Source organism: Mugil cephalus, chromosome 7 (assembly GCF_022458985.1).
Source record: "Mugil cephalus isolate CIBA_MC_2020 chromosome 7, CIBA_Mcephalus_1.1, whole genome shotgun sequence".
In the NCBI taxonomy this organism is placed as follows: Eukaryota; Metazoa; Chordata; class Actinopteri; order Mugiliformes; family Mugilidae; genus Mugil; species Mugil cephalus.
Window position 1 is genome coordinate 20,856,165 of NC_061776.1, and position 17,624 is coordinate 20,873,788.

Genomic DNA, 17,624 nt, shown 5'->3' on the forward strand with positions numbered 1-17,624 from the left:
TATATAGGCCGATTAGTCATAACATTATGACCACCTTCCTGTCATTGTGTAGGTCTCCCTTGTGCCTCATAAATAGCTGTGACTCATCAGAGAATGGACATGGGTCTTATGAGGGTGTCCTGTGGTGTCTGTCAACAGGAAGTTCTTAATGGGGTCCTTTGGGTCCTATGGGTTGAGGGGAGGGGCCTCTGTGGATCATCCCACAGATACTTGATCAGTTTGAGATCTAGTGAATGTGCTGTTCTTTGTGTTTTTTGAGTTGTTCCTAAACTCCTTTTTTTGTGTGTGTGTGTGTGTGTGTGTCGGGCTGCATCCTGCTGGGAAGTCATTGTCAATGTTATTTTCTTCTCCTGTCAGTGGTTTTAATGTTGTGGCTGATCGGTGTAGTCAAGCTGTATGCTTAATTTAAAACAGGTTACATTAGAAACAGCCCCAAAAGGAACATCCCTTCCATTGTTTCACTCTCCGTTCTCTCATGGTGTCTTTTTTTTTCTTTTTTTCTTTTGGCTACATCAGGCAGCTGTTTCCTGCGAAGATGCTCTGAACACCCGGCACCAAACCACAGACAAGACCACAGAGACAAGGAAATGGAATGTGTGTTTAAACATGAGTGGTACAAACTGGGGTCGGCTCAGTGCAACTTTCTGACCGTGATCACTTTCACGTTGTGCTGGTGTTGAGGAAGAGCTTGTGCCTGCCCAATGAGCACTTTTAAGACTGTTTGTGTTCTTTGTTAAAACAGAGGTGAGGAGGTCACCTCTCTCCTAAGGAGCCCAGTCTGCGCTGACTGGTCACGGAGAGAGAGAGACGGGATGCAAAATTGGTACACGCCCCTTAGTGCAGAATGAGTTATTTTTAAATAGTTTGAGTAAAAGACAGACTTGGGCCAGATACTGACAGATAGGTGACATATAGTGCATACAAACACTTAAAAAAAAGGGATTTAAGGTGACTTTAAGACCAGTTGTCTACACTTGTAAAGGCACTACATGGCACTTATTTATGTGAACAAGATTAAAATTATGTTTCTAATGGATTTTGAGAAGTGAAACCTATGTTTTATGGTGAGTAGCCCTATAGATTAGATCGTGTGACATCTTCACACATGCTTTCTTTGACATGTTGCGGCGCGCTGGACGCGTCATGAAGGTGACTGCGTGCTGGGCCTCCGGAGCAGTCTGTACAGTTTGCCCTGGGTGCATCTTGAAGTGAGCTTGCCCCTCGCCCTCTCGCTGCACACCTCAGACGACAGGTGGGCCAGGAACTGTGTGAGCTTTACAAGGCCCACCAGCAGAGCCCCGCCGCCCAGCATCAGGCAGGGCCACAGCAGAGCGATCAGGGTCTTCCTCAGCGTGTGCTTCCTGCCCAGGATGACGTGGCGCGTGGAGTTGCTGGTGAGGCACGAAGCGGCGCTCGCCAGCTGACTGTCCAAGCTGTTTTTCACTTTACGGACTTCGTCTTGAAGAGCCTTTTTGTCCATTTGGCACCTTGGTATGTAGAAACACTGCAGAAGAAAAGATCAGATTCAGGGCTAATTTTGATCAGGTGACCTGCTTGTTACAGTCTCCAAGTCCTGATTGCAATCAAGGTCTGGAAACAAGGCCTTCTTTTTATTCATTTTTTTTTCTGTTAAAAAGAAATCTAGGCTCTGTTTGTGACGGTGGCATTAAAAAAAAAAGAACACATTTCCTATAGCATCTCTGAACGGAGCAGAAGTGCGGCATAAGAGCATCTCCTAATGATATCTGCTGGCTTATTCACAGGGGCACAGGAATTAGAGCACTGCTGCTTTTCCACCCCGTCAGCTAGTGCAGTTATTTGCCTCCGCTGCTTTCTCACATTCTCCACCGAACGTCACAGGAGGTCCTCATTTCCCGCGGGCATCTAGTCACACAATTACTCCTCTCTCTGCTGAATTATAATTTTGAAATTTAATTTAATTTTTTTTTTTTAACTTAATTTCGCTACTGCCCACCATCCCCAGAAATTGTTACAAAACAATTTCCCCTCTGGGATTATTGAATTTATTCAGGCCCTCAAGTCCCTGCTTAAACAGAGAGTACCCTGAGTGCTGAGCAGTAAAATTAAGATCTATTAAACAGGCTGGTACTACACGTCACGGGTGGCACCTAGATAAAAAGTCTTAATGCTCCGGGGCCAACATGCTCCTCCTTGGCACTTAACGAGCCACGCCGCAAGCAAAGCAGCTCCAGACCTGCCGCCCGTGCACATATATAAGGTAAATTCTTAAAGCCTTGAATCTACAGCCACAATCCCTACCTCGGTAGCGAGCGTCACCGACTCTTCATCGTAGTGCAGAAAAGCTTCGTGGTTGAAGCCAGAGACGTTCACCGTCACCCTGAGGCAGGGCACCGTGCTCACACCTCTGCAGTCCACCCACTCCTCCAGGATGTCGGTCTGCAGCAGCACACAGCTGGCGGTCTTCTCCCAGTTACTGAAAGACAACCACCAAGAGAGGCTGAGAGCAGCCTGTCCTAAACTCTCAGCATGCAAGCCCGCACCAGAAAATCACTAACTGAAGCATCTCCACCGCGGGGGTTGCATTGCCATAAAATATTGAAGTAACAGTGAGATGAGGGTGAATGCTAATGGCCGCACTGATCCACTCGCTTTTGTCAGAGCAGATTAACACTTGGATTAAAATGGAGAGCATGGTCAGTGTCATATGTATTCAGCGTACACACAAGTGCAATTTTCATGCCACCATACAAGATACAAAGTCCACAAAGAATGTGATGTAAATGGATGATCACTGATGACACTGTGTTACGTTGATTAGTGTTGTTTGCAATGCATGGCATTATTTGCAAAAGGCAAAAATGATGTACTTGATTGTCTGTTTTGATTAGTTCATCAAAGATGTACTACAACTAGTCCTAGTTAATTGAAAGTCTTTACAGGCAAAGACAAAGTTCAAAAACAGACTGAGACATTACTGGCAAAGTGCAAAGAGGCACAAGTGGAAGGGAAGTGAAGAAATCTGAAATGTTAGAGAGTTAGTGACCAGCAAAATAAAACAGGAAATGCCCAAAACACGGAAACAGTTAAACGTGACCAGATGCCGCAGAGCTGGATGTGATGGAAGCATTATAAAAATAATATTACTGTGAAGACTCTCAGGCATCCAGGTCATGGCCATTAGCTTCTTCAGCTCTGACTGGTTTGGAGTTTTTATTAGGAACATCAGTGGGCGGCGTACACCTGAAATTCACATTGCAGTTTTAGGAAGGTCAGAATAACCTGGGTGGCATTTCTTTTTTCAATGAGTGGTTCTCTGCTGACACATCAGTCCACCTTCCCCTGTTCAGAGAGCTGTACATACTGTATGTACAGCTTTCTTTACTGCTCAGCCGTTTTCTCCTCTGTGGCTAAAATCTGGACGTTGTTGAAGTCAAAGTAGTGTCCCTTCTCTTTCAGGTGTAGGTGGGCTGCTGAGTCGTGACCTGACGATCACATCTATTCGTTTATTCACCAGCTTGGCAGTGGACATTGATGTCTAAACAATGTTCACCTGTTTCCTTCCTGCAATTCTCCTAAATGTCTAATCTGTGAATACACTGGCGTTTCTTTTAATTTGATCAGCATAAAATGCACTGAACACTGAACTGTCACAAGATGGTCAATGTTATTTACATCACCTGTCAGTGGTCATAATGTTATGCCTGATCAGTGTATATCAATAATAGACAGAATTTGCTTTTCCCCCCTAAAAGTTCTGGGGTTATTTTTGTAAGGTTCGACTCACTGAACACATTTGAATGACTAAATAAATGCTGTTGCTATTGTTGTTGTCACATGACGTCGCTCCCAGCATTAGCAGAGAAGGCCTGCCCAACGTACCTGTTGACGTAGGGTTTGACCACAGTGATGCCGACCACAAAGAACATGAGCACAGCGAAGGCCATCATGGTGAAGCCCAGCAGGATGGCTCTGTCCTCCCCGACACTTGACACCGGCATCTGGGTCCGGGCCCCCTCCCCTCCTCGTCCATCCCCTCCCCGGCTCCCCTCGTGCTCCAGCGCCACCGTCGTGTGGGGCAGCTCCCTGCGACTCCCGTACACGCACACACAAATACAGGCATATACAGGCATAATTTTGAATGATTCAGTTCATGCTAGACATTCTAGCTTCAGAGTCTTTAAAATACCAAAAAAATAAATAAATAAAAACTGAGCAGATTCACATTTTGAAAAAAAAAAACACGTAAGGAGTATTTATGAAAAACAGAGTCATGCTAGTAAGTCTGTGGGGCTTTAATTAAGCAGAGTGGGGATTTGAACTAAATATAGGGTCTGCAAGCTCACGATTACAATGCTAGCATGTTGTTTAGCAGTTATCAGCTTTTACCATGTTCCCTACAGCATTAGCCCTTTTAGCGCCTGCTAATTAGCACTAAACACAATGTAGTATTATGTACACGCATTTGTTCTCTGCCTTTAACCCATCCAAGTGAGGAGTATGTGGCCTACTGCCCCCGATGAGGAGGAGTTGGGGGTTTAACGTACAGCTTAGCTTGATGGTTTAGCAGGAATTTAGTTGGTGGACCAACTCAAAAACAAGCATAGCTTTTCGCGAAAAGGAATATTCCCAGTGAATGAACACTATACACTTGAGTTGAGATCGAAAAAGACGCCCCTTACGTTTCAATTAATCTAGTATTATGTGTATCTTTTATTAAAATAAACCTCCATATGACTTCAAACTCATCAACCCCAGCTCATGAGTCAGGCTTTGTGGTAATTTTAAAGTGGCAATCTTGAAGCCAGTTAACAAACATTAAATTAGATCAACGCAGTGATAACTGAATCAGGTAATGACTACTTAAAAGTAATTTCCACCTGGGATCAATAAAGTGATTCTGATTCTGGTTAATAATACTAAATAGCTAACTGAATGCTACTAGTCAAGCCTCAAGTATGATGAAGGAGACACATCTGGCTGAAACAGCTTCCACTAGCATCACATTGTTTCATTATTTCTTTGACGGTTGATATTAGTCAACGAAGCTAATAAAGCAGCCCGTCCAGCTCTGTTCCGAGGTGATGGCGTTTGAGACACTGGCCGGCTAATGAAATCTTGAGTTCAGAGTAAGAACCGGGTGTCTGTGGAGACATTTCCACCCAAATCACCAGTCAGATGCAGGTAAGCTAATTATCCTTCTACCACATTAGGTGCAACTAATGTTCAACTGACAATCTCTGAGAAGTAACATTCTCAAAAACACCTGCGGTTACTGAATGTTGCCATAGTTGCCGCCAAAACAGTCAGATTTTGGTATAGTATTAGCTGCAGTGTGCAGTGCTGCAGTTACTTTTCGCAAACGTTTTGTGTCTCTACCTTGTTCCTGTGTTGCCGTCTAGACGTCACTAGTTCATTACCGCCACCCACTGTTGATCAGCAGACTTTCTTGGAACTTAATTATTGATTTTTCCATCTTCAACGAGATAATGAGCATGCATATATGTTCTGGTGCAAACGCATCATATAAAACCAAACAGAGAAGTAGCAGCCTTTGTGAGTTACACAGCATGCAGCAATTTTCAGAAGCTAATGGTCCTCAAGTGTAGAATCAGTGGAATGCATTAACACATGATTTTAGTCAATACAAACCTTTCCCATCTGTGCAAGTGTTGTTTTTTTATTGTTTTTTTTTTTTTAATACAGCCTCAGTGAACACCAACAGTGGGTATAATGTGAATCAGCAGTGTTTTCCCTCTTAATGAACTCCCAGCAGTATTTTCAAGTCTTTCTGTGTGGCCCAGTCGATCATCCGCTCTTACCGTGTCTGCCGCCTGCGAGCACCGTGCAGGTTGATGTTAATGGGGATGTTGAACGACCTCCGGGGAGAAGCTGTGTTCAAGAACATGCCCACTCCTATCCCAGACACCTCCGACGCCCCAAGTACGTACAGTGGATGCTCCTAACAAGCTCCTCTATATCTGCAAGTCAGATGTCCGTCTGCCGACATCTAATCATAACCTGTCACCAACAGGCTGAGCGGACCACGTTGGAGTTTGCTCACCAGGGAAACTCCCCGCTGTTTACCAAGGCTCAAAGGTGAGCGCAACAACACCTTTCGTGCTCATGTGGGTTTCTATAGAAACCAGCACAGGTAAGGCAGGCAGGTAGGATGCTAATGGACTCTCAATGGGATGCTCAGCTGCTGCAGCTTGTCACGGAAAAGCTGAGCTGGATGAATCTCTACTTAACATTTGGCACAGAATGAAATAGCACAATGACACTGCACTGGTGAGTACTTTCTCTATGAAATCAGATAATCATGTATTGTTTGCCAAACCAACCATCTTTACATGCATAGAAGAGACACTGACCTGAACACATGAGTCCTGCGATATTTCATGCCCCGTTAAGCTCCAAACCTCTCGGATGGTCCCTCCACTGTGTGATAGGAGTGCAAGATACAGAGTGAGTTTATATGTGTTATTCAAACTATTGAAACGCCTTGTATTATTCATGGGTTGCTGAAAAACATATGGGGGTATTAACTTGATGACAGTTCTGTTAAATATAACAAGCCCAAGGCTAGGAACACCACAGCAGCTTGAAAATGGAGCGAGCACTCAACAAAACAGACAGCAATGTCATATCTAATTTATTCAGCATTAAATACAGTAGAGAGTTAATTTGAATATCTTCCTTTACCACAGGCTCTGCTGTTAAAGCACCATACTCTGGGAAGTGTAATCCTCATTTATGTGATGTGTTTTAATAGCTCATTATTTTTGTGACTCTAGCCATATGATTTGTTGTATTTGTGAGCTGGTAAATTTAGCCCCACTTTTTTGTTTTTGTTTTTTGTTTTTTTGTAAAAACAACAAAATTATTCATAAAACCCAGCAGGCCAGATAGGTTTGTCTGGTACATTCCTTCTCAGGGTTGTGGAATAACCATGTGCTTTTGATGGAACTGAAGAAAACAAGATTAAAAATGTATAAAGCTCAGGCTACTTTAGCTCACCTGGTAACATGAGACATTGCCTTGACCGTGAGGCTCGCAGCACGGTGCAACTCTGCAGACACGGCTCAAACAGAATTTCATCTTTAACATAAATGCCTGATGGAATTGGACGGCTGCAGTCATTTCAAATTGGACGGTGCTGTTTCCAGGGCTGATTTGGTATATGCTGTTGAGCTCCTGAATTTTTTTCTTCTTTTTTTTTTCACAGGACAAGCCTTCATATCAACTTTGCTGTTTGTCTTTAAGAAGTTCTGAATGACCTCAGACAAACGGTGTGACAAATTCCTCTGATTTTCTGGCCCAGAAGTTGTAATTGGATGCACAGTGTCTCCTGTTATGTGATGGTGCCTCTGAAAAACATTTCAGAGTAACATGCACAGACAGAGTTCGGAGTATAAAAGGCAGCAAGTCACAGAGCGCAATGGATAATCATCAAAAGAGGAATCTAACTTTTATAACCATTGGGCTGATATTTATGCTGAGCGGCATAGAGTACGGTAAGTTCATCATGACAGCTTTATAGACATGACCGGGATAGAAATCTGATCTGATTTGAAGTTTGACGTCACAGGCTCCATATGCTCCGCTGTGAATAAACACATTCCTCCCGTAATTCTTTGTGTTGGTGTCAGCCGTCATTCTGCCCACAATATGGAGGTATCTGCAGATTCTGGAGGCCCCGCCATACTTCCTGGGTCTGGGCCTGTCTGCCTTCAGTCTGAGTGGGCTGCTCACAGGCCCGCTGTTTGGCTTATGGTCTGACCGGAGCAAAACCACCAAGTCCATCGTCCTTTTCTCCAATCTCTTCGAGATTGCCGGTGAGTAGTTGGAGTGCGAGGCAAATCACATGACAGGCATGTGTTCGGACTGTGTGTTCAGCTTTAGCTCATTTTTGGACCCACATTTGTCGAAGGTCTTTCAGTCTGTAATTTGTCACATACATGACAGAACGATTCCGTGTTACTCCATCTATGTTCACCTTTACTTCCTGTGTTGAGACAATGGATGATGGTGTTTCAGTTGTCTATTGAATTGTACATTTCCTTTATTAGTGCATTATGGGGGGCAGTGTGAGCCTTTAAAAAAAACAGGACAAATTGACAAAAATAATAATGAATTAATGGTAGCACAACCACGCTAACTACTACAACATAATAAGCTAATATTAGCATTCTAAAATGCTTACCTTTTTAAGGGGATTTTTCTTTTTTTCTGTTTCCAGATTTTGCCTTTGTATTACATTCCAAGGTATTAATATTTATCATGGTCACCAAATACCCTATACTCCCGTGTTAACGTGCTAGCATTCGCTAATTAGCTCCAAACACACACAGCTGAAGCTCATGGGAAAATAATTAGCTCGACACCGTCAAAGAGCATTATTGTCATACATCTGGCTCAGAAACGTGACTTTGTGTTTGATTTCTTCACTTGTCCTCAGGTAACTTCTTGTATTTTATTGGATATTCAAAGTGGCTGTTGCTATGCAGTCGGCTTATAGCAGGTGACACGCTCCCACACACACAAAAACCAGTTGACACATGGCACGGGAATGTTTTGTAGGTGCAACAGATGGATACTGTTTCCCTCACAGGTATCGGTGCAGGAGCTGGCTCCTCCATCTTTGGTTTCCTAACTCGGAGCACTCGGCCAGAGGAGCGCGCTGGCATCTTTGCCGCCATCATGGCCTGTCGACAAGCTGGCCTTCTTGTCGGTCAGTTCCTCTTTTGCACTGAAGACACCATAAAGAGAAGTGTCATTTTACCTCCCTCCGACTCCTTTCCTTCTAACAAAAAAAAAAAAAAATAGAAGGAAGGATTCTATGATGTCTTCCTTGATGTTCCTTTTAAGCTGCGAGGAAAAGGAGACATTCAATAAAATCACTAAGGTGTAGGCTACTGTCTACGCGCATCTTCCATTTATCTCATCTTGAAAGCACTTCCTCCTGTCTCTCCAGGGCCGGCGTTCAACCTGTTCCTGCGGCTGTGTGATTTCAAGCTGGGGCCCTTTGTTGTGAACAAGTATACGTCTCCTGGGGTAACAGCATCCAGATAATCAGTTAATCTAAGGTTCTCGGAAAGACTCATGAATACAGAAACAAGCTTTAGAAATAGTCGCTCTACATTCTGCACTCACATGTGTTTTTTTCTTCTTCTTTGCTCTCCTCTGAGTAAGCGGAATACAAAACACCTGCAGTGAGACTCAGGCTCATAAAAACCTGTATCCATCTATTTCCATCTCACGAGTGCGACTGAATAAAACACCTGTAGCGTCGATGTAATTTAAATGAGATGTAGGAAAGTTCCTCTAAGTGTGCTTCCATTTTTTCCCCCTTCTAGATTTCTCCCCTATAAATGAAGGGATAGCGTCATAGAATTTTGATTTTAAAATAACATTTTTTGCTTTTCCATTTGAGGACTCCCATGTGTTTTTTCTCCACACTTTCAGATCTTCATGTGCCTGCTGTGGGTGCTGCTCCAGTTTGTCGTCCTGGCCATTTACTGGGATGTGCCACCCATGAGCTCGGAGGGAGGCGCCATGATGGTGGAGATAAAGCAAGAGGAGGGGGCGGAGGAAGAGGAGGCGCCGCTGATGGGGTCCGACGAGGAGCCGGCGCACACCTACAGGGCCGTCTGCTCCGGCCAATCTGAGACCTCCACCTCGTCCGAGACGCAGCCCGTCCGCAAAGCCTCAAACCCTTTCAAAAACTTCAGCGCCAGCAGAGGTGAGCGAGCAGGTTTGACTGCCTGTCCTGGCCAATGACTGTCAGCTTTCCTCTGGCCCGTTTGTGGGTTTCAGGTAGGAAGAGGTGTCACTGCCAATGCACATGTTTCACATCTGCTCTATTGATTTTCTTGCATTCACGCACACACACACACACACACACACACACCTCCACCATTCTCCATGGTCTCTGAGGAATTTTGTGCAGCATGTCAGATCAAATTCCCTGTGTATTGATTGGACCCGTGTGTAAGAGTCTGGTTTGTATCCGTGTGTGTCTACGTACACATGTGATGTCAAATTTCCAATTGAATCAGTGTCATAGTAATTTTACATGGGATATAAGCAGCGGTGGTATGCCACTATTGATTATATTTTGCTGCACTTTGTTAGACCACTGTTTGTGTGTGTACATGCATGTGTGCGTGTGTGTGTTTGTGTCAAACCTTTGTATTGATTCTCTCACTCTTTGAACATGTGGCATAGGGATGGATAGCAGACTTCCTTTTCTATTGACTGGCTTGCTGTGGTTGACTTGTGGATGAAATGGAGACAGAATTGGTAATCTGGCCAACATTCTTCTCATCGATTCCCTTTTGTTGTGAGGAAAATCTACAGCACGAGAAACTCAGGCGAAAGCGGGGAACGTCCGCTCTAGTGCGTACTGTAGAAGTGTCTGTTGGCCGTTACAGTGTGCCCGCTTTTCGGTCTCTTGAATTATTGATCTTCCCTGACTTCTTGAGTGTATCTCTGTGAAGAAGCTTTAAAAATCAAGCAGATCTTTCACTTTCTTTCGCCGAGCCTTCTTATGTCGTCGAGGTAAGAGCACAAAAACGACAACGGCACAAGTGAGGACATTTGAGAATCTTTGTGTAGCAAGGAAAAGTTTTTTTCTCTCTCTGTCGTCTCATCAACAGTTTTCAACGCGTACAAAACACTGGCTCCAATTTTCCATTTTCATTTCATTTGAATATTTATTACCATTTATAAATTGTTGATGACCTGTACGATAAATAAATTATTTTTAACACAGGCTTGGTTTCAAAAGGTTGTATGACATTTGTGGACATATCCGAGTTAGTTAAGTACTATTTAATGATATATATATGTAGTTTAATTATCCCCAGGGATAAATAAATTCAAACTGTATCAAACTGCTGTCTCAGTACATCAGACAGCAGTTTGCTTCCACGCAGATTCGTCTCCAAGTTTCCCAAGTGGTTGCTTTCAGTGTTGCAAGAAAAAGCCGCTATGAATATTTTTCCAGCAAACACGGGGCTATTAATGAAGACCACACTCCATTTTGCTTCTACCTAAAATGTCTACTGTGAAAAAAAAAGTACGCAAAGTACGTATTACATCAAGCACCAAGTGAGCAGTTTTCATCCAACCGACTATCACGGGGCGCTATAAGACATTCATGTTTACTTTATAACCACTCGACCCGACGTATGATCAACTTTTATGTGCATTGCATGCAGTATCCATACATGTAAGTGCAAACACTGAGCAGAGAGAGCTGAGTTATAGTAAATCACACACTGTAATATCAAGCCATTCTTCCGGCCATCTGGCATGTACGTCCAAATTTAGCAGCGAGCCCAGCTCCTTTATCCTCTTCTCCAAGTCCATAAGGGGGATTCTGTTCCAGGAAAAGCTGGTATCAAAACTGCTAATTTATTAAAATATATTTTTTTCTAGGGTTATCATATTCTTTTTACATAAAAAAGCAGAACTCTTATTTCTATAGCCATTGGAGTAGAGGTTCAACATGACCAACCAGCCAGGATCCGTCCCGCCTGCCTCCTTCAGTCCGAACACTGCTGTCAGATAATTTTCTTTTCTTTTTACTTTTCTTTTTTGAGATTTTTTCTTTATCTCTGCCCAACTTGCCAATCGACACTCTCAATTTACTGGCGCCGTTCGACGCTGTTGTATGATTTTCTGTTTGGGTTTTCTGGTTTGCAATATGTCTCTGTCTTTCTCTGCATAGAGTTCCTGAGAGAAGAGGTGGTTGTTCTCCTCACAGCTCAGTTCATCACTCTCTTCAATCAGACGGCGCTGGAGGTGAGAGCAGCGACGCTTGATATCCATCAGCCAGAGTTTCCAAACATTTCTCACAATGTCACAGTATTTTACTTTGGGTTTATTCCACAATGAATAAGCCTTCCCTGGAAAAGAGCTGCGCTTTGAGAAAATAATCAAGTATCACTTAATGCTCAGAGTGAAACCGGTGATCAGTCTCTATGTGTCGAACATGAAAAATGAAGAGGTCTTCCCTCTTCTCATTAAACAGGGGTGACGGGATAGTGCTTATCTGTTTTACTTTATCATTTTGATATCAAAACAGAACAACTCTTGTTTTTTGGATACATTGAAAGATTTTTTATTTTTTTTCAAAGTGCTAATCTCAGCTCTAATAACAACCTCCTCCTCATTTTTTGCCCGTCCACTGAGTGACCTTGTGAACATCTTTCTGAAAATTCCCAGACCATGGTAACTCCTCTCACACAGCGCTACTTCAGCTTTGGCGAGCTGGGCAACAGCCTGATGTACAGCCTGTGCGGGGTGGAGGTCATCCTGGGCTTCTTCTTTGTGCGCTGGCTGAGCAGGAAGGTGGCGGACCGCGTCGTGCTGGCTGTGGGCCTGGTCATCTGCTGCACCGCCTGTATCTGGTGCCTGATCTTCCTCTGCAACCCCCGAGGTGCTAACCTGCCTGCGAAAAAACACACACAAACACGCCCAGACCCACACACATGCGTAGGCACACGCAGGCCCAAGAGTGCCACGCTCTCGGAGCCAAATCCTCTCCGTGCGACCAGTGTTGGTGTGTAGAGCACAGCGGAGCCATATTGGGTTACACAGTGGCTGAATTGGATGTGCTGTCTAAATGATGTCATTCGGGCCCTGGTAGGCCAGCAGGAGATCATACAGGCAAACCGGATCCTGTATGTTCATGTTGGCCCGCGTCTGTTGCAGCAGTCACATTTATCGCTCTGATTACAAGTGACAGGTGCTGGAACTGGGTAGTGCCTGAGTACATATAAAAGGATTACAGTAATCTAATTAGACAAAAAAAATGCTATTTGTTAAAGTGTAGCATACATTTGTTACAGTTACAGTCTAAGCAACCCAACAGAAACATAAAACCCAAAAGACATATACCTAAAGATTTTTTTTTTCACTCTCTCTCTCTCTCTCTCTCAGACCTATAAGAAACACGTGTGACTGGCGACAATTCATTTTGGTCACAAGATTTCAGCTCACGTAGGAACATCCAACAATCTGAGTGGGCACAAATTCACACAAACATGTTCATGATGCTTAGCAGCAAAGAACAAAAATGGAGAGCCTGCCAGCTTGGCAGTGGTTTTGTTTTCAGATAGAGCTATCTCTGGTGGAGACAGCCTGTTTGTGGAAGAAACCTAAAAAGCCATGGACGAGGGGCTGGGTAACTGAAGTACGATCTGTCACAGTGTCTGAATCTTTATCACCACATATGAGAAATAAAAGCATCTAAATATTCGCACTCAATAGCTAATAGATCTAGCAAATATGTGTATGTATAGGGGAGTTGATACCAGATTATAATAAAAGTAAGCATTTCATGATTTATTGAAGGACACGCTATTGTAATCGATACTATCCATTTCCATCCCCGCCAGGTGGTTATGGATGGGAGCTGTCGGCCTTCATCATCGGAGTGTTTCTGCAGCTGCTGGGGCTTCCCTTCGTGGCCGTGTCTCAGGTGTCTCTCTTCTCCAAAGTCACTGCTGAGAAAACACAAGGTTGGCTCATTTTACCTTGGCAGCGCTTGCGTGGCTCAACACATTAAAACAGCAGATTGCTACTCACGGCGTGTGATACACGGGAAAGAAAACAATTACACACACTACACTTTCTAACCATATTTTAATGTTTGGAGACGATAAAAATAACCTCTAATCCTTTTGTGATGCTTCACCAAAAAGGATTCAGCCAAGGTGTCAGACGCTCCGTTGGAGGCCTGGCCACCATCTTGGGTCCCCTGTGGGCTGGAGGATTGACCAATAATTTGTACATAATGCTGGGCATGATGCTGGCTCTCCTCATAATGATCTCAGTAAGTAGAACGACAAACTAAGTAGTGTTAAACTAAAAAAAAAAAATGGCCATTTTATAATTAGATTTGAGAAATTTGCTTTCAGCTTAACTCCTTAGCATAAACACTGGGAAAATGATGATACAGCTACTCAAGGTTGATTTATTCTTATATGTTTAGGATTTTTAAAGCCCAAAATGTGAAAATAGTACTTATATGTGTTGATCATCGTCCCTTTGTCTACATTTAAAATGTAAAAGTCAGCTACTGTCTAATAGCAGCTAGTTAGCTTGGCGGGAACAACTAGCTATGTTGCCTTTTAAAAAAAACTCCAACAACCTTAATATTCACCGCAAGTTTTAATTCCTAACTCAGGTATTTAAACCTTGATATGAGAAAATGTCTGTGTCTGTATAATAAATGTGAAAATAACATAAGTGCCAGGTTAGCTTAGCATAAATACTGAAAATAAATGCTAACGCCTAGCCGGCTGTGTTTGATATAATGGTACTTGCATACAGCTCATTTGTATAAAACATTTATATGTTTATCTGTACAAAAACGTTTTGACCAAAATAAACTTCAATGATCATTTTAACACGTATTTTACTAGACTAAACAAACTACAAAAATATTATTAATTGTTTCAGAGGTGGTGATAAGCAGATGTGGTTATGGGCAGAAGCCAGATCTTTGACTTTGTTTTCATTCTTTATGCTAAGCTAAGTTAAGCTATGCAGTTGTCATATTTGCTTTACAGAAATGACTGTGGTATCAATTATTCTAACTATTCAAACTATTAATTTTAAAAATGTCAAGGAGCTGGGAGCTGCCATAGATAATAATTTGTACGGCCAAGTAAAAACTATTCTTAGCTTTTTTAGCATGTGGTTAACAGTGAAAGAGTAGTGGGTCTATTAGCAGAAATGGAATCCAATAATCATAATTATGATTTCATTAGTGCCTTAGGGTGTAATCACCCTAACCCCTGTTCACTATTTTTGTTAGCTTAGCATGATGCCCTCATATCTATATAGGGACCTGGTCCTCTTCCATAGAGTCTAACATCCTGCTCTGCTATGATTCAACAGTGGCCAAGAACAGATAAATCAAACTATAGACACTGCTTTTATGTTTCTAAGTCCTTTAAGATTTTTTTTTTCTACCAACAGTCACCTGAGAGTGTTTTCGTATGAATTTTTGACTCAGCATGCCTTTGATAGCCTTAGTACTTGGCGGTGTCTATTATCTGAAGTCATATCTTCATGTACATTTTCACAGGTTATGACTGTGCTGTCCTACGACCAGCTGACTGAGCCCAGGGCAGTGCAGTGTGCAGCCAGCTCAGACAGCGGAGGGTAGAGCTGCCGTCTGTCTGAACAACAGGCGAGGCTAAAGATGGACAGAGGGAATGCCCTTCACTTGTGAGCACAATCAATACAAGTTTACTTCAGAGGAAAGTGTATGAGTGTGGAATAAAAATGTTACACATACGAGACCTTGTCCATAGAGGTGATCACGCTTCAGGGGCAAAAACACTCTAGGTGTTAAACCTTTTTGCAATTTCTCCGTTATCAGATTTTATTTAGATCCACCGTAGTGCATGTCAGACTATTAATTTTACTTTACACAAGGGGGCACCATTGCTCCCATGTTGAATATTCAGAGCCCTAAATTGAAGATGAAAGCCATTATTTTTAAACTGAACTATTTATATTCCCAGGTGTTTATGAAAAATAAGGAAACAGTTTTCTCCATGTGTCCCTTGAATTGAAGTTTTGGTTTCTTGTTTCTAGTCTTTATTCCTCTAAAAAAGTAAAGAAAATGAAAAACAAAAACAAATCATTGACACAATGAGTGCAGGAGTGGATTTGTCAACATCTTAGAAGAAGAGGGACAAAGAGATCTTTACAGGTTTGTTGGTATTTTTGTAACGTTGGAGTGAAACTTGCTGCTTAAACTCAAATAAAACTGCAAAGCCTTGGATGTAATTAAACCAGTTTGTTGTTATCTGAATCTGTTCCTCCACAGATTGTGCAAACGAGAAGCTCCTGAATTCAGCCCAAATTTAGAAAGCACTTGTTAATTAGCCATCTCTATCTTTTTACTATGGGCAGATTTAAAGTTTAATTGCCTGTATTCATAATTCAAAACGTGACAAGGTGTGAGGAGTGTATAGTCAGCTGTTCTTGCCTATATTCTCCTCTAGGATGTGCTGCATGCTACGTGTCTGAGTATGGAAAGAAGAACACAGTAAGCAACATCAAGGCATTGTCAATTCTCTTTGTACCAATGAACATGGCTTTGGCCAGTCTCTTGTGTTTTTGCATAATTGCAGATAAGGCTCAGTAACCTTTCCAGTTCTCTACGCTCAGCATGTGATGTTTGTGTTTCTCATAGCTTTTTGCCCGAAATGGAAATTCTAATCTCGGAGACTCGAGGACGTAATATATATAAGTACTTTCATGCCCTGATCAGCGCATTCAGGTGCTTGACATTTTAAGGGAGATAACAGGGTGCAGGGAATCAGGTCAAGCCTGAATTTACTCTCTTTGAACCCGCTCGCTTTTGTAGCATGATTCCTGCTGCCTTGCGTTCTTAAAACAATTTCCTTTACGACAACCTAAATACACACAATCATTTTAAAGAGACTTGGAATATAATCTTAAGCATTTCCCTGTGATAGTAAATATTCATGGCTAAATAAGCACCAGATGGAAATAACAGAAAAAGACAGAATTTGTTTAAGATATCACACATTCCTGCTCTTACAAATAACTATTCATTTTATAGGGAATAAACAGCAAACTTGATCAACTCACTCTGGGTTTTTATTGCTACAGCCTTTGGGGCTTGTGTCAACTATCTTTGGTTGGTATACATTCTTTGGGTCCAATACATGTTGCTGCTGAAACTAATCACGTCTTTATGAGTTTAACTCTAATTTCACGTAATTAATGTGATGAATATTACAGTGGTTTTACCAAAAATACAGAAACAAATGAGTTTTACCTCACCATGCCACATGCTGTATATTCTTTTCTACAAGAATAAGCAGGAGCATGTCTTAATGTTTTGGTTTTTATTTCAGTGTTTTTGTTTAGCGTGTTTGCCCTTGTGTGATGTATTAATGTTGGGCTGACCAATACTGAGGGAGAGAGACATGCTGTACAACCACCCCCTCCACCCACACCACCCCCACAGAGACATAAATAGAAAAATCAGAGGCCTTGGGCTTTTTATGTTAAATATACCAAAGCTAGGCACAAACGCAATAAGTCATGAAATTTTAAAGATGCACGGAACGACCATTTGATGCGGCCGCACACAATTATTTCTGTGAACCATAGGTGAATTTTTGTCGCTATGGAGATGGGATTGTAGTCAGGGCGAAAGCAATGAGCCAAAGATAAAATAATATTATGTAATTGAGTGGAAATCGTGGTTATTCTGGTGGAGCGGGTCGTGGAGCAGCTGAAGGTGTTGTAGAGGTTTGGCGGAGGCATCTGCATGTTGCACTACTACGTGACTATAAACGACTCTTCTGTGCACCTTTTTTTTTCATGTCAGGGAAGAACAGGGCTGCTATATGCAGACTTTTCAGTTATTCGAGTGTAAAAATATCTTGGTAAATGTTACTCTGTGCTTTTTTTGTGCTATTGCTGCCCTGCAATGAACTGAAGTTACTGCAGTTTAGTGCAGTACATCAGTCCCTGATTGTTGTGAGAGACCAATTACACCAAGCCCTTTTTGTTCTGCATAGAATTACATGAGACAAAACCAAGTATTTCTGATGCCCTACAAAGGCCCAATTATAAAA

General features: G+C 42.4%; 2 protein-coding genes across 2 annotated transcripts; one reads left to right on the top strand and one right to left on the bottom strand.

The window, feature by feature from the left end:
* Positions 1-502: 502 nt before the first annotated feature.
* kcnmb3 (potassium calcium-activated channel subfamily M regulatory beta subunit 3) lies at positions 503-6,040 on the bottom strand. Its single transcript, XM_047590090.1, has 4 exons — positions 5,802-6,040; positions 3,862-4,065; positions 2,281-2,455; positions 503-1,504 (listed from the first exon to the last, which is right to left on the bottom strand). The coding sequence occupies exons 1-4, from the start codon at positions 5,885-5,887 to the stop codon at positions 1,142-1,144; spliced, it is 828 nt and encodes a 275-aa protein (XP_047446046.1). The 5' UTR covers positions 5,888-6,040; the 3' UTR covers positions 503-1,141.
* Positions 6,041-6,960: 920 nt separating this feature from the next.
* On the top strand, positions 6,961-15,800 carry mfsd8l2 (major facilitator superfamily domain containing 8-like 2). The gene is made up of 11 exons (XM_047589697.1): positions 6,961-7,496; positions 7,632-7,817; positions 8,441-8,503; positions 8,594-8,713; positions 8,957-9,036; positions 9,448-9,724; positions 11,717-11,790; positions 12,214-12,427; positions 13,389-13,511; positions 13,695-13,825; positions 15,086-15,800. The coding sequence occupies exons 1-11, from the start codon at positions 7,421-7,423 to the stop codon at positions 15,164-15,166; spliced, it is 1,425 nt and encodes a 474-aa protein (XP_047445653.1). The 5' UTR covers positions 6,961-7,420; the 3' UTR covers positions 15,167-15,800.
* The last annotated feature ends 1,824 nt before the right edge of the window (positions 15,801-17,624 follow it).